Raw genomic sequence first — 15,730 nt, 5'->3', positions numbered from 1 at the left:
GCTGTATTCTTGTCGTGCCCAAGTAAAGAAAAGAATACCAAAGTATATTTAATTTAAAAATACTTAGTATACTTTCATGACCACTTGATTAACATACTAAAAACGTTCTACTTCTAGTGTACGAACAATGTATTTAATATGATAATCACATATCATTAATGCCACTAAAGACATACAAGATGCATTTAAGTGCACTTGACTGCACTATTTTGAGACACCATTAAAAATACCTGAGTCTATCTTTTATTACTGATTCTGTACTTTAATTTTTTTTTTATTTTTCTCTACTTTAAGTATATTTTAATCAATTTTTAGTTAACGTTTAATGCAGTACTAAATATACAATAAATTTATTTATAATTAAAGTGTTAAAATATTTTTCAAGTACAATTTCTTTTTATTTGTTATGGATTTTAAGTGTACTTAAATTGTAATTAAAAAATAATTCTTGTATAAACAAAGTTGGGTTAAAGTATATTTTTAGAAAGTACTTAGTAATAAAAGATGTACTTAAGTATATTTAAATACATCTTAATGGTGTCTCAGAATAGTACACTCAAGTACACTTTGTTGTATTTTAGTGTGTCTTAAGTTGAACTAATGACATATAATTAGCATATTAAGTACATTGTTAGTACACTCATAAATAGCACACTTTTAGTATATTGCCCATGTGCCCATGGTAAGTATACTTAAATTAAATATACTTTATTATACGTTTTTGTTTCACAGGCACTACAAGAATACAGCTAAAAGGATGTGGCAAAGATACATACATTATAAGGTGTTGTTCGTTAGTGTCAACTTTGACTCCATAAAACAGAGAGCAGTGCAAGAGAGTGACAAAGAACATGTGTGGGGGTGATACATCAGAAGTTCATCCTGTGCATGTTAAAACAGAAACGAAAGACAACCCACATTCCTGCTGAAGCGGAGGAGATGTCAAGTGTTTTTTTGTTTTGTTTTGTTTTTTTTTCACTTGGTAAGTTTGGGGAGGTGTTTGTGACTTCAGTGAAGCCACACAGCAGCAGCAGCAGACGGAGGTGACACATGGAACTGAGCATATAGGACCAGAGAGACGCACGGTTTTTCTGTTTGTGTTTCCGTTTGTGTTGCTGTTCAACAATAAGAAAAGAAATGGGGAAACTTCTTCTGTTATTCTTTGTTATTCTACTTTGTGTTAGTGGAACTCTCCAAAAGAAAGGTAAGACATGCTGATGTAACTTTAGTTTAACAATGAGTCTTCTGTGTAAATATTTATTTTATTATGTTTTACGTTTAAAATGAGCTTATTGTGAAACATTCACCTATCTTGTATACTTGCAGTAATACTGTCGACTGTTTTGTTAATTATATATTATTTGCTGATAGCTCCCAGTGAAGAAAATAAGTGATTTCTGGTTAAGTTGATTTGTCAAGTATTGTATTAAGTACAAACTTAGATTAGGCCTTCTTGTACTTTCCATTTTCTACAACTTAATACTTCTACTTCCCTACACCTCAGAGACAAGAACTGTATTATTTCCTCCGCTTTATTTGTCTGACAGCTTTTGTCACGAGTTGTCACCTTCTGTCCAATGAAAACCATGTATTTTCAAATTTGGTAATTCTGATGTTGAATGTTTGTGATAAACTGAAGGACAAAGTGTTCCTTTATGAGCTGAGAAAATTCTCCTCCTTCTTAAGCTTAATAAACTCTTTAAAAGTAGCTCAGTCCATAGGGACTTGGGTTGGAAATCAGAGGATCGCCTGTTCAAATTCCTGTCCGGACCAAATGTGGAGCATGGACTGGTGGCTGGAGAGGTGCCAGTTCACCTCCTGGGCACTGCCGAGGTGCCCTTGAGCAAGGCACATTAATGCAGCAATAATATTCATCCAAAAACATCAGATAGAATAGAAAAACACTGACAGGGAACATTTTACTACACAGTGAATTATTTTACTTTAATACTTTTAAGTACACTTTGCTGATACATTCAAGTCTGAATACTTCTTTCACCATTAGGAATCAAATGAATCAAAAACTACAAGCTGCAACCTGCACAGTGGTGATTGTCACAGTTTCACTACAACATCAGTTATTACAACATCTGATGGCTCATTACTAGGACGCACCCCAGTCACCAGATGAAAATGTTGGCCTTGTACATTTCTGTTCCGCTTTTCAAAATCCCCTCCGAGCTAACAGCTTACACACTGAAAATGGCAACAAGGTATGTCTGCTTTGCTCTTTTGGCAAATAGTTTTAAAGATATAGAACAAATAAAAAAACTTGCGAATGCACCTTGGAACAGCCCAGACTTCGTCTTGCAGGGCTCTCGTGCCCTGTTGATCTATTTTCTGACATGATCAGTCAGAGTTCATTTACCACATCTTTTGAATAATCTCCAGTCAGGCTCTACCTGAATACGATCCCTTTCGTGCCAAGGGCCTAATCTCAAACTGGATGGATCAGCAAACCTTCTGTTGCCATTGTCAACATAACTGCTCTCCTCCTGGTGAGTCTGCTCTGTTAGCACATGCTAACACAGCAGCAGTGCTAACATTCAACACTGAGTCATTAAATGGTTCCACCAAACTCACACCCATGCTGAAACGGCTCGACTCTGTCATTAAACCTGTTAATAACCATAAGGTAATGTTAGCGGTGTGATGCTAACAGTTAGCCCTGTCACTGTGTGTGTTCCCCCCAACACTAAATTGCAAGCACTGTTGCTGCATGCTGGGCTTTGTGCCGCCCAGGATAATTTTGATTGGTACAAAGGCACAAAAACAAGCCAAAGCATTTTTCCCTCTGTAGCAGAATGGTAATAGTGCTTTTTGTGCCAAAACCTAGGCTACTGACATATTAACCACAGCGTTGTTGAAATATATTGTTTCGGTGTATCCACCACATAATAATGCACAAATATAATATGAGTGTCCATAATATTCCATAGCAACCGTTAGCGTTGCATATCCAAATGACCAATGGAAAGATGTGTATTACATCATCTATTCAACATGTATCTCCATTGGGTGTCAGAAGTGTCCATCAAAGCGCGTAGAAAGTCAAAATCGTCAAAAGTGGAGATACGAGTTTTTCATCGGACAGCGACAATATGCGTGGTTTGCAGAAAACGTACAATGCCAATATTTGGCTGAACACCTTTGGGTGGTTGACTGTTGGTCGGACATAACTGAAGGCGTCACTATGAATTTTAGAAAACTGTTTTCTGGCATTTTAAATTCAAAGTTATTAATGGAGGAAATAATCATGATATTAATCACTAATGAAATAACCAAATAGGCTTTCATTTGAAGTGTATTTTGATAAAATAAATTGGAGTATGATGAATGTTATGAATGACGTGATCACTAACTTTTGTATGTTTCTGTTTTTGCTGCAGGAAAAACAAGGAACAAAGTGAAGAGAAACAACTCTGAGCCTGCGGTTGCCGTGCCCAGAACTTTTTTAGGAGACCCATTCATTCAGACCAACTTGTTTTCTGTCCTAAATGGGACACAAGCTCCCCTTTCATCTCACTCCCCTCCAGCACTGCAGTCTCTAAGCAACAACACAGCCAGCTATCTCCGCGGCCCTCTGAGCACACGGGTCATCCCAATTATTTATATGTTGGCGGTCGCTGTCGGGATCCCAGCCAACATCGCCATCTTGTACACTCTGGCCACTAAAATTAGAAAGGTGTCCTCTGCCATTCTGTACTGCAGCCTGACCGTCTCCGACCTCTTCCTCCTCTTCTCCCTCTTCTTCAAGGCTCACTACCATTTCCATGGAAACCACTGGGTGCTCGGGGAGGCTGCGTGTCGAGTGGTCACGGCCTGTTTCTATGGCAACCTCTACTGCTCAGCCCAGACGCTGGCCTGCATCAGCATCAAGCGCTACCTGGCTGTCGTGCACCCGTTCATGTACAAAAGTCTCCCCAAGAGGATGTTCACTGGCTGGGTCAGCGTGGCTGTTTGGGGGGTGTTTGGTGCCGCTGTGGTACCCGAGCTCGTCGTCCGGCAGAGCTATTGGATCCCTGAGGTGGGCCGCATCACCTGCCATGACGTATTGCCTCTGTACCAAAACTCCCATGTCTTCCTGCTCTACTACAACCTGTTTCTAACCATATTTGGCCTCCTGTTGCCGCTGGTGGTCACGATGGTGTGCTATGCCCGCATCGTGTCCGAGCTCAACAGATCGCACTATGACTGGGCGATGTACATCAAGGCCAGCTCCCTGGTGTTAATCATCTTCATGGTGTGTTTCACTCCCGCTGGAGTCCTGCATTTCGTCCATTATGTGCAACTGTTTGCAGGTGGAACTGAGAGTTTGTATGTGCACTTTAAAATGGCGGTGTGTTTGTGTTGCCTCCATGCGTGTCTGGACCCCTTCCTCTTTGTCATCATGTCCAAGTCTGCAGGCTCCAGGCTTTACTCTAGGGCCGTTAAAGGCAAGACTCTGAGCCTATCCATCTAACAGAGACTTACATGTTACCAAAACCTGTCTTTGATTGAGATTTAGCAACATATGAAGAGGAAGATTTTCTCTATGGCTGGAATCCAAAGAGAAAGCAAACTCGACTGTATTTATGATAAACAAGCAATGGACAGACTTCCTGTTGCATTAAATGTGTTCTCTGCAAGTAGATTAAATATTTTTGTATAGCAATACAGTTTTCATGTGTGTGAGTCTGTGATGTGTTCAAATTACATAACTGTCTACGCCACTTATGCTAGAAGGCCAAAAGGCCCTGTTCACAGTTTTTATGTCCACACTCTCGCTAGCTGCCCACTAGCATGCTCACATTAGCAGTTGTGTTGGTACAGCTGAAGATATTGTCAGCAGAATTAATCACGTCTTGTTCCAAAGGGCAAAATGATGGATGGTCATACAGAACTGGATTTGAACTTCATCCTACTTGTTGTAAAATGGGCAAGTTATAGAGTGCTAGTGCGCCATCACGAAACCAACCACCACATTCTGCACTGATGACATAGTCCCTGTCACAGGCGCATCAGTGTCTTTGAGTGTCCTCCTGGTCGATATGTGTGTCAGGGGGGGCCCTGACAGTTTGGGCCCCTGACCCCAGTGGTGCCTAGTAGGCCCATTTAGTAATCCATCCATGGATATGTGGTCAGACGTGTCCCAGACCACCTCTGCAGAAGGCTCAAGTGTCGTCCACTTGGATCACTCAGGACACATGTTAATACCTGTAACTGTAAACAAGGCTGCAAAGAGAGATAGGACCTAAATATGTTAATGTGTGTGTATGTAAGATATTATTTTGGCTATTTAGTGTCTAATTTTTACTTGGATATTTTGCAGCCTAGCTTTAGATATATATTGAAGTAAGTGCTTTGTTTAACTAAGCCTTTAAACTCATCAAGAGGAGAATAAATCATTAACCTCCCCCCACCAGCGGGTGGAGGTTCCTGAAATGATTTGCACGTGACATTATCTGTCTGAAAACAATTATCAAGTCTGTGGCTAAGATCTAAAAATAGATAAGTGTATGAACTGTATCCTTTCCTTAAGGGTTGTTAATGAATTAACTGCATGGTTTAAGGTTTTTTAAGGGCTAACAAAACTTTAAAAGGGCTTTAATTTTTCCTTTGTAAAGAAAAAGACAGGAAATTACATGCTTCATAGGTCTACTACTGGAGCTGAACCAGGGATGTTGCAGTCAAACCTATCCTCATACAATGTTAGTTAAATTAACTAACAGTTCACTTGGTTTGACATGGTCCCAAACATTGGTCTCTAGAAAGTCCTGAGGTAAAGCTCTGTGCTGTCTGACCTATCCACTAGCCCAACCTGTATATAGGGTTTAGGTGGACATTTGGCCTTTAAACTGCTTCCTTATTTACTCCCATCAGCACATTGGTAATTTTATTACAGCCTGAATGAATGACTGAATGTTACTGTAATTTGTAGTATATGTGGACAATTATTCTCTGTGAGAAACGCAGGTTACCTGAGTCCTGAGAGTTCAGCTGGTAGAGAAGCTGCCTCATAGTCTGAAGGCTGCGAGTTTAAAGGACAGCTTAATGGGACTGTGATTTTGAACACATGACTGGCATTTTTTAAAATAACATTTGTATGCTTTTGTTATGACTTTAAATGTATGTGTTTTAGGGGCCGTACACATGTTGCATTTTTGCATCCCCAAATTCATTGTTTTTAGTTTAGACACACGGCAGGTGCGCTCAAACGCCAAAACAATGGTGTTACGACATGCATGTGTATCCTAGCACCTATTTTTCAGGCTGCGACACCTGCCCTGAGATAATCAGAGTTCAACTTTACAGTGGACAGCAGCTGGGGGCTTTCACATAAGGGACTGGGGCCCAAATCTGAGTACACATGGCCCCAAAGTCGTGTGCCCCAAAGGGTACATTTTAATGAATAACAATATTCTAAAATGTGAAACTTTAAAGATTTAACCTCAATTAGAGATTAATTTTTTTGAATGTAAAACCCCTGATAATGTACAAAAATTTGATGTTTGTGAATAAACTGGTGTATATAAGAAGGATTTAAGGGGGTTTAGAAAACCCCTCAAAGATTCTAACCCTATCTTTCATTTTGAAGAAATAAAACAATCTGCCTCTAACAAATTAAAAGTTTTATTTTGAGCAATAAAATGCACTTTTGCTCAGTTGAATACACTCTGGGATTTTTTTGCTATGTATTACCTGTTGCATATGGTGGTAAACGTATGCTATGCAATGCCATCATTATCTGGTATTCTTGTAGCCACAGCTCAGTAACGGTTACGTGACCTCACCTTAATTCAAGTGAAAAGAACAGTCGGCCCCAGTCTGCCCTCTGTGGTTAAAATGAACAACAGAACCTGACAAAGATGGTTGATTTCATATAAATGGTGCCATCTACTGGTGTGAGTGGATGCAGCCATATTTGGACACTGAACAGAATGAAAAAAGCCCTGCAGCTGTTCAAATGAAACTCTTTATTCAATATGTAGACACCAGAGGAATCCACCTTTACACTGCATCCACTTGATCCTTTTCTTATCAAAATAAATCATATCAAGGACAGGTAACAGTTTTTACACACACCTCCACATTGTGTTTGTCAGCAGAGGTTTTCAAATCTGAAAGTCACAACTCAATTTCATTCCTGCTTCACTGACTTTATGATAGTAATGAATCTCACTGGAAACCTTCCCAGAGAGCAGATTTGACCACCCCTGCTGGTTAACACTTTGTAGTACATACAGTCATCTCACCACTAGCATGCCCTTTCACAATGACCCAGAAGTCAACTGATAATGAACACCTGTCCACAACGAACATGACGACGCACAAGAATGATACATTCACCTTTGACCCGGGAATCACATGTCTGTTCTCCCCCGCGGAGGAACAGCAAAGACACCAAAATGGAAAAAGCACACACAACAGAAGCACTTCAGTAACAAACATGCAGGATTTCTTTTTGGAAACAGTGACTTTGTTCAGCACAGGTGGAGGAGACGATGTGGATGAGCAGACAAATGCAGATAAAGCATTAAACATCAGGAAACCAGATCTTGAAACAGTTGCATTTCAGTCCAAAAAAAAAGGAAAAAGCTGCATGTCCTAGGTCACAAATTTGCTTTCTAGAATAAGAAATATGGCAACATAACATCACATACTCTATGTTGACACTAAATATCATCATCATATAACTGACTCCAACATAACTGAATATAACAGTACTGTACTTTTCACTTATCTGACTTTTTTGTGTGATTAAACAAACTCAGAACATGTTTTTATTTTTACAAATTACCTAATGCATTTTAACATTGTAGCAGCAATAGTTCCATTCATTTGAGGTTTTAAAGGGAGTGTTCACCCAAATCACAAAAGCACATATTTTCTTATTTATCTCAAGAGGTGTCAAGCCAAACTGATTATTATTATTATTATTTTATCTGACCAGTTAACCTTCTCTAAGATTTCTGCCTCCACCTCATTACAATGGAGAAGGGTGTACGACCATACTGGAGCTAAAGTCCCAGGGCCTAACAAGACATAAGCCAGGGAAGTCACAGAGGTTTCCTGCGCATAGCTACGATGATCAGCACACTGTAGAGCAACAAATCATATTGCGTTTTTTAATGCCACAAATCACAATTCAATTAGCCATAGCATTGTGATCTTGGCTGTGTGCTGATAAAGAGGAATGAACAGGCAGCTGGAGGAGACCACGAGCCTGTAAGAGAGCCCTCTGCTGCTGTAGAGGAGGATAGAGGACCGTGTGCTGAGGTAGAGGGAAGAGAAGGAGAGGTGCCGACAACTGGAGGAGAAACACCAGTAGTAGACAGGATGTCTGCAGGAGACGGATCTTCCCATGATGCCACTGTGCACACAGGCCTATCTGACTGATAACCTACAGTAGTGTTGTCTTGACTTATTGTTGACATATTATCTTATATTTATATAAGATATTGAGTTTTATATTCTCTTTACAGATAAGGCAACAGTCTCACAGAGATTCCTGAAATGGTGACAACCTCTAACAGCGCGTTACTTGGTCAGGAAATGTCGGGGGTCAAACCGAATACGCTATTTGAAAGAGATAATGCTGTGAAACAGTTCCAGTTTAGAGAACAAAAAAGTACTTGGTTAAAGGTGTACTATGCAAGATTTTTCTAAAAAAAAAAATTAATGTATCGACTCATACAAAAGTAATCTATCTTTATCATCACTTATGACCTCCTCTCAGTGTGTGGTGGTGGTGTATTTATCTGCAGAGACTCTGCCTTCTGCATGGATCTTCTTACTTTCCTCTTATTTTCTGTGTTTGTGAAGTTAATGGGTTGGTACCCCCACAGCGCTCAGGTGAGGTTAGGGCTCGGTAGGACCAGGTGTCAGGTGAATGTGGTTGGGCATTACTTTCACTTTTGCTGGCGAACGTGTCTGCAAACAGTAACTGACAATCCTGCATCTTTAAGTTTAGGAAAAGATTGTAGGTTGGGGAAAAATAACTAGGTATGGGACCTAAGTCACATAAACTTGCATACTTTGCATAGTTCCTTAAAGTACCTCCATGTAGTACTTTGTACAGTTATGTAAAGTCCATAAAGTCACCTAACTATACTGACTTTTAGCTAAGACATGAACAGCAGTGTCCTGCTTGAAACTTGTTGAACCCATTCACCACTCCCACTCACCCTACATGGACTTCTGTGCTCTTACTTAACTTGTATGTCCACCTCAATAAAAGATTCTCATTGACTTTGCATTGGCATTGTTTCCTTATTGCTGACATAGAATTTTAACACATTTGGTGCCAGTCACCTTGTAATGCAGTGTTAAGAGTTTGTGTCAGAAACAACACCAGTAACTCTGGATGGACAGTGTGCTCTGTGGATTACCCAAAATGACCAGGATACTAATGTGAGAAAGATAAGCTCCTTTTACACAAGCGCTGCAAACCTGAAATTATCTAGACATTACTCGGAGAAGCTGTATGTAAGAAAGCAAATGTCCAAATCAGTTGAATCAGACATTTAATGTGTGAATAAAGCAGGTTATTGTCCGGAGAATTCACAGTGAGTGAATAGGCATGTTGATGATGTTTCAGATAAACCAGCTACGTGATGGCGGTGTAATCCGCGTCATGTCTTTTCTCTTGCATACTCTACCCCAGCGGCATCCTTCGCCTAAACCATACAGAGTTTTTCCAGTAGGTGAGAACACTTCTGACACAATCTCCTGTTGTGTGTTACATGTGTGAAATGCAAACTCTGGGCAATGTCTGGAGTTCATATGAGAAAACTTTATGTCTCAGTTCAGACTGAAATATCTCAACAACAACTCATGGTACAGTCAGGGTCCCCAGACGATGAATTCTACTGACTTTGGTGACCTCATAAGGTCCACATTTATTATTTATTATTGTATAGCTATTAAGTATGTTTTTTTGGAATTTGGGTGAACTGATCCTTTAAGCATGGCTTTTAATTTCACTTAATCATGTGGTTCAAATCCTCCAAAAACACCCAGCTCCCTGGTATAGAAAACAAAACAAAAAAGACATGGCTTTCTACATATGATGGTCACAGGAACTTATTAGGGTTTGTCTGGACTCACACACACACACACACACACACACACACACACACACTGCAGTAGAAATGAGACACACAAAAAAAAGCAGGAGAGAGCAGCAAAGCTTCCAGCAAAGGTTTGGAAGGAGAGACGGGCTCAATGGAGAGAGGCACGACATTTGAGAAAGGCCTTTGAGTTTTTGGAGGGAGCAGCAGCAAGGCAGAAAGAGATAAACAGAGCAAGAGGACAAGACTGGATGAGAAACACTATGAGGAAAGATGGTGAGACAGATAGAGAGGGGAAAAAAACAAGGAGAAGAGCAGATAATAACAGCAGAGTATAAATTCTTCTTGACAAGGTCGGACTGCAAACGGAGAGCGGAACCCTTCGTGGCGAGCTCAGCGCAACGAGACGAACACAACACAGACACGAGAGAGGCAGAGAGAAAGCATTCAGACAAAAGGTTTCCAATCTCAAAAGTCTCTTACTGTAAAAAGCAGAAAATGTAAACTTCTTTTCACTTTAGAAATGTAGCTGCTGAAGTTGCCGGTATTGACTAAACTAGTTTATTGATTTTTTGTTTATTTTTTTTTTCTTATGGCCTTGTCATTCTTGCAAATTGTGGCAAAAGGCTTGAACGTCGTCAACCATTATTGGAATACTGATCACAGGTAACAAAAGTCAAAAGCACCTTCGACATTTGGCCTTCAAACATGAACTTGTGAAGCAATAAATTACACACAAAATTACTTAATATATAAATAAACATGTAATAAACACATAATTACTTATACTTAAAGGAATAGCTTGACATTTTGTTGAACTATACACACTTCCTTGCTGAGAGTAAGATGAAAACATTGATACCACTCTCATATCTGTATGTTAAACATAACGCTACTGCTAGCAGCCACTTAGCTAAGCTTAGCATAAAGACTGGAAGCAGAGCCAGACAGCTAACCTGGCTCTGCACCTGACCATGAAACAGTCTGGCTCACAATCCCCTTTAAAACCACTGCTTTTTATTTCTATGCTTCCATTTTTGCAAAGGATGAAACAAACAAGCTACAACACGTTAATTAGTGAGTTTTAAAGGTGCTGGTGGGCAGACTTTGCTACTGTACCTGTCGACAGGGCAAGGCTCTTTTCACCTGCTTCTAGTCTTTCAGCTAAGCTAAGCTAAGCTAAGCAGCTGCTAGTTTTGGCTTTTTAGCTCTGAATAAGTTATTTCCAAAAATATCACTCTATCCCTTTAATCTGAGTGAGACTGGGCAGGATTTGGAGGGGGAGGTTGTGGGAGGTCCAAGCCTTTTGCAGCTTTGACACATGCATGTGTGGGTTGCATGTGTGAAACAGCTAATGAGCTGCTGATATACAGAATTCTATCACCACTGATAATTCATACTTGTTTCTGAACAGTAGCCTCCCAGTTCCTGCAGGAATGCCCAGGGCTTTGGCAACCAGCCACCAACATTTGGTAAATTCCTCACCCTCGATTGTAGTCTTAAAGGTTAGGTTCAGTATTTTTCAACCTGGACGCTATTTTCCAATGTTACTACGTCGAAATGACTAATGAGAATATTCAATTTTTGAAATTGTTCCAGTGTTGAGCAAGAGTGCTGCAGAAAGCAGTGCAAACAGGCTGCAATGTAACCACTCAGGGCATCTGTGCACCATTAATTTATGTCCACTAAAAGTGCCGTTTTTTGTTGTTGTTGTTGTTGTTGTTGTTGTTTTAACCACTGACAGGCTCTGGTTGTTATTCTAAGTGTCTGACATTATGGAAATTATTCTACAGAGATCAACCTTTTTGTTAAAAAGTAAGATCCGATTTTAGTGCATATGTAGCCAGCATATTTTCACATCCAGTTGTTGAATTAAGGGTTTATTTCAACCAAAGCAGAGATGGTGATTGGCAGTGGAGAGACGAATCAAGATGGTTTATGTGAGTTTTATTTTGTGTCTGTTGACTATGAACGAAGTGTGTTTTACCATGATAAAATTACTGTTTGTTTAAATAAAGTCTGGTGGGTTTTGGGGATGGTCATTTCAGCGCTGTCCTTGCCATAAGGTTGTCAGACACTTACAATAACAATCTGAGCCTGTCAGTGGCAAAAAGTCATTGTTGTTCCCATTAATCACTTTGACACAAAAACATAGAAAATAGGGTCCAGGTTGAAAAATACCTAAGTTACCCTTAAAGTCTTTATATCTACAGCTCATTGTTAAATTAAACTGCATTTTATTATCCTTTGTTATTTACCAGGTACTTTACTCATACATAACAGAATAACAATAACTTGTCCTGTACTGTGTAAGTACACAATCAAATTATTAATCAAATAATAAATACAAGTGGGATGAATGCTGTGCTAGTTTCAGTGATAACCTAATAAATCATAGTCCATAAGTGAGTGGTTATTCAGTGAAGTGAGTAAACACCTGGTAAACAACACGCTGTTCTGTGTTGAGGTTTACATGAGGACATTGGCACGTGTGTCTGGCAGTCGGAGCCCCACCAGGCCGCCGCCAACCAACACAGACGATGCCATCAGGATGGGGATTGCCTTGGTGATGCCAACCAGTGAGCCAAAGATCAGGTTGCCCAGCACTGCTGCCAGCTTACACATGGCATTACAGAAGCCAAAGCCTGTACCCCTGAAAACAAAAGAGACAAGTAGAAAAAAGAGTCAGAGCCTGTTGTATTAAACATACTCAAGTGTTTGTTTCTAGAAAAGGCAAATTGCTCATGGAAATATATACTCTTTATTTTGTTCTCACCCAAGAGTGTCTGTCATATGTAAATATATGTATTTAATGAACGTTTCCTGAATGTAGCCACTTTCTGTAGCTGACTTAGAATATCCACCTCATGGTTGTATCAGCACAGTTTCAAGGTGGGCACCCAAGATTAGAGTCACCAATTCAATATCTGACCAAATGTCGCTCCTTCTCTTGCTGAGTTACGATGTTAAGTTATGGCCAGAGGTGTTTTTTGCAGAACATTGTGATGTCACAGTGAAGTTGACCTTTGACCTTTTGAATGATTTGTCCATTTTAGACATTTGTGTAAAATATTGTCATAATTAAGGCCCATTTATGCTCAACGTTACATAGCTCTAGTGAGACACGAAGAAGAAATAACAATGGCTTGAACCTGGCTGCCAAAGCTTGCTGGCTGATTGCTGTAGCGAGAAAGAGCAAGGTGACAGCTAGTCACTCTGCCTCACTCACAGGCGCGCTGTGCGAAGCAAGTTATTGAATGCCCCAGCGGCCATCCTAAAGTACTGGAAATGACGCTCGTTGTCAGTTTCTCTCATTGGCAGTACTAGAGAAAAGAATTCTCCGTCCTCCAGTCGCGATGTATTTAATGGCCTCACCGACCACCGCCTCCTACAACGCTGCTTCTGTTTTTGTTTTTTATGCAAGAGGTACATCATCAATATCTCCTCCACAGTCACCATCATCAGTCATGTTAAACATTTTGGTGGTGACACAGACTGGCACATGCAGCTCAGCTGGAAAAGCTCCACTTCAGCGTGACAGTACACAATTTATTTTTTAGATAACATTACATGAGACATCATTTTTATTTCATTCTACATGAGGCGTTCTACATGCCTGAAAACAGAGTTAACTTGCCCTGTATAAGCCCTAATGTTGATCCCTGAGACAGCAGTGTTATTTTATGTAAACTTGCTCTCAGAGTTTCAGAAGTTGGGAGGGAATTTTGTGAACTTTTCTTCTCTTTTCTTCTTCTTGCTGTTATTTAGCAGTTGGCTTTATTTATTTTTTCTTTAATAACTATTGACTGTGAATCCAGATTGTATGGACCCAGTAGTAGACAGTGAAATGCTGCTCCTTATGTCTTTGAAACATGGGGCCAGGTCTCTATTTACTGATAAAGCATGTTAAGTGGATCCATTGGATTGCATATGACTGGGTGTTTTTTTTCAGGATTACATCTCATAACAAAGACACAAGATTTTGAGAATGAAGTCCAAATTATTTCAAGAATACAATGATAATATTTTGGGATTTTAATATTCATACAAATAATGATTAATACTACATTGTCAAAAGGTGAAATCAGTGTGTCAGCAGGTCAAATGATGGATGTGAATGACCTGAGGTCATATGTTTTAAGGAGATTTTAGGATATTGAACTGAAATGACATGACAAAAAAAATCAATGCACTCTTTTTATCACCTATATATTGCTATTACTGATAAGGGAGAGGTGTAATTTTGCTACGTATACACACTGTATATGTAGTGAGTGCAGCCCCCACCTCCTGTCTGTTGGGTACAGCTCAGTGGTGACCACATCAAGGGAGTTCCAGGCAGAGATACTAAGGCCATTGTAGAGACAGAGCATGAAGATCATCATGGACTCACTGGTGCCAAACCAAAGGAAGAAGCAGCTGATGCCTGACAGCACCATGGAGCCTCCTGCGAGAAACAACACCAAACATCTTTTACATCTCACGCACAGAACAGCCTTGTTTACCTCACCGCAGCTCACTGCAGACACACAGGCCAACATCAGAAGACATTCAACCAGAGGAAAGCTTTGTTATTTAAAGAGAATGTGATATCACACCTAACATGCTGAGGCGTCCTATTTTGTCCATGAGGAGGGCAGAGACGATGTTTCCAGGCAGCACAGCCAGCGTTCCCAGGAAGTTGACAAAATAGACCCAGTAGGCACTGTAGTCGTCATCGTACGTCATCTGACAGCCTGTCTTGTTGTGGTGGAAGGAGCTGTTGATCACTCGGGAATTTGTTAGTTTGGTGTCGTCGATATCTGCAAGTGTGAGAAGCAAGCGCTCAGTTTTCACACTGTGTTTAAATAATTCATTAGGGTATGTTTTTATCTGCTATTGTCTGCTTTCCACAGTTAGATTTCAAAGAGCAAAAACTGGCCTCTTTCTGTGAGTTGAAATTGCTGCAGAAACTAAAAGCTCTGGCTGCTGCTGAGGGGGTATATCAAAATCTATTGTTCTGGTGATGCTGAATTTGTTTTTTTTTTTTTAAATTCGGTTTTAGACTCCTCTTGGGTTGTCTTTGACATGCAATACTGGATAACCAGCCGCAATTGCCCTGGGGCCTCTGACTCTGGGAAAGGGGACATAAAAGTCCTGGGTTCACTGGATGTCAGAAGGATTTGGTCATTTTGATTCACTTGTCACTAAACCATAATATTACCTGAGGTTGCTCCTGCTCTGTCTCTGTTATTTTAGTTTGCATTGGGCTCACATGATACATATTCCTTAATAAAGTCATGTGTAAAGCTGGGCTAGGCAGTTTCATTTTTGGCATATCTGGGCAAAAGTTCCATCGTAATCTTTAAGCATATTGTAATTCAAGTGGACTGAGAGAAAACTAGACTCCTGCATCTTCTCTTGGCCATTTAAAAAAGAGGGCGCTCCTACTGGCTGTTCTGCAATTGTATATGTATGTCCCTTCAGTGAAAGGCTGATTCAATGGCAGAGAATCCTGCAGAGAAAGTTGCCATTCCAGCACTAGCAACAGCTGCCTACACTGCAAAGCAACCCAAAAATGGAAGATCGAAAAGAAGTCTAAAAGAAAGTCTGACAATAAACGGAATAAAACAATACCTGTGAAGCGTTTAAGAGATGGAGAGAAAATGTTGCTAATGCTAACAGTTTTGCCCTCTGCT

General features: G+C 40.1%; 2 protein-coding genes across 2 annotated transcripts in view; one reads left to right on the top strand and one right to left on the bottom strand.

Moving 5' to 3' along the window:
• The first annotated feature begins 922 nt into the window (after positions 1-922).
• Positions 923-6,631, top strand: LOC125905758 (proteinase-activated receptor 3). Its single transcript, XM_049603948.1, has 2 exons — positions 923-1,204; positions 3,390-6,631. The coding sequence occupies exons 1-2, from the start codon at positions 1,138-1,140 to the stop codon at positions 4,460-4,462; spliced, it is 1,140 nt and encodes a 379-aa protein (XP_049459905.1). The 5' UTR covers positions 923-1,137; the 3' UTR covers positions 4,463-6,631.
• Positions 6,632-6,937: 306 nt separating this feature from the next.
• The window catches only part of LOC125905753 (synaptic vesicle glycoprotein 2C-like), a 78,118-nt gene continuing 69,325 nt past the window's right edge, over positions 6,938-15,730 (bottom strand). Inside the window, exons 11-13 of the mRNA XM_049603942.1 lie at positions 14,651-14,854; positions 14,340-14,499; positions 6,938-12,705 (exon numbers count right to left, since the gene is read on the bottom strand). Coding sequence (XP_049459899.1) covers positions 12,522-12,705; positions 14,340-14,499; positions 14,651-14,854 — 548 coding nt within the window. The 3' untranslated portion in view covers positions 6,938-12,521. The remainder of the gene's footprint in view (positions 12,706-14,339; positions 14,500-14,650; positions 14,855-15,730) is intronic.

This window comes from Epinephelus fuscoguttatus, linkage group LG18 (assembly GCF_011397635.1).
Source record: "Epinephelus fuscoguttatus linkage group LG18, E.fuscoguttatus.final_Chr_v1".
NCBI classification, from domain to species: domain Eukaryota; kingdom Metazoa; phylum Chordata; class Actinopteri; order Perciformes; family Serranidae; genus Epinephelus; species Epinephelus fuscoguttatus.
This window is presented reverse-complemented; position numbering and strand designations above follow the sequence as displayed.

What these genes read in the sequence shown, in the direction of transcription:
- LOC125905758 (XM_049603948.1), top strand. Translation starts at nt 1,138, where the DNA reads ATGGGGAAACTTCTTCTGTTATTCTTTGTTATTCTACTTTGTGTTAGT. An exon ending in TGGAACTCTCCAAAAGAAAG is followed by an intron (nt 1,205 to 3,389) that starts GTAAGACATGCT and finishes TTTTTGCTGCAG; the next exon opens with GAAAAACAAGGAACAAAGTG.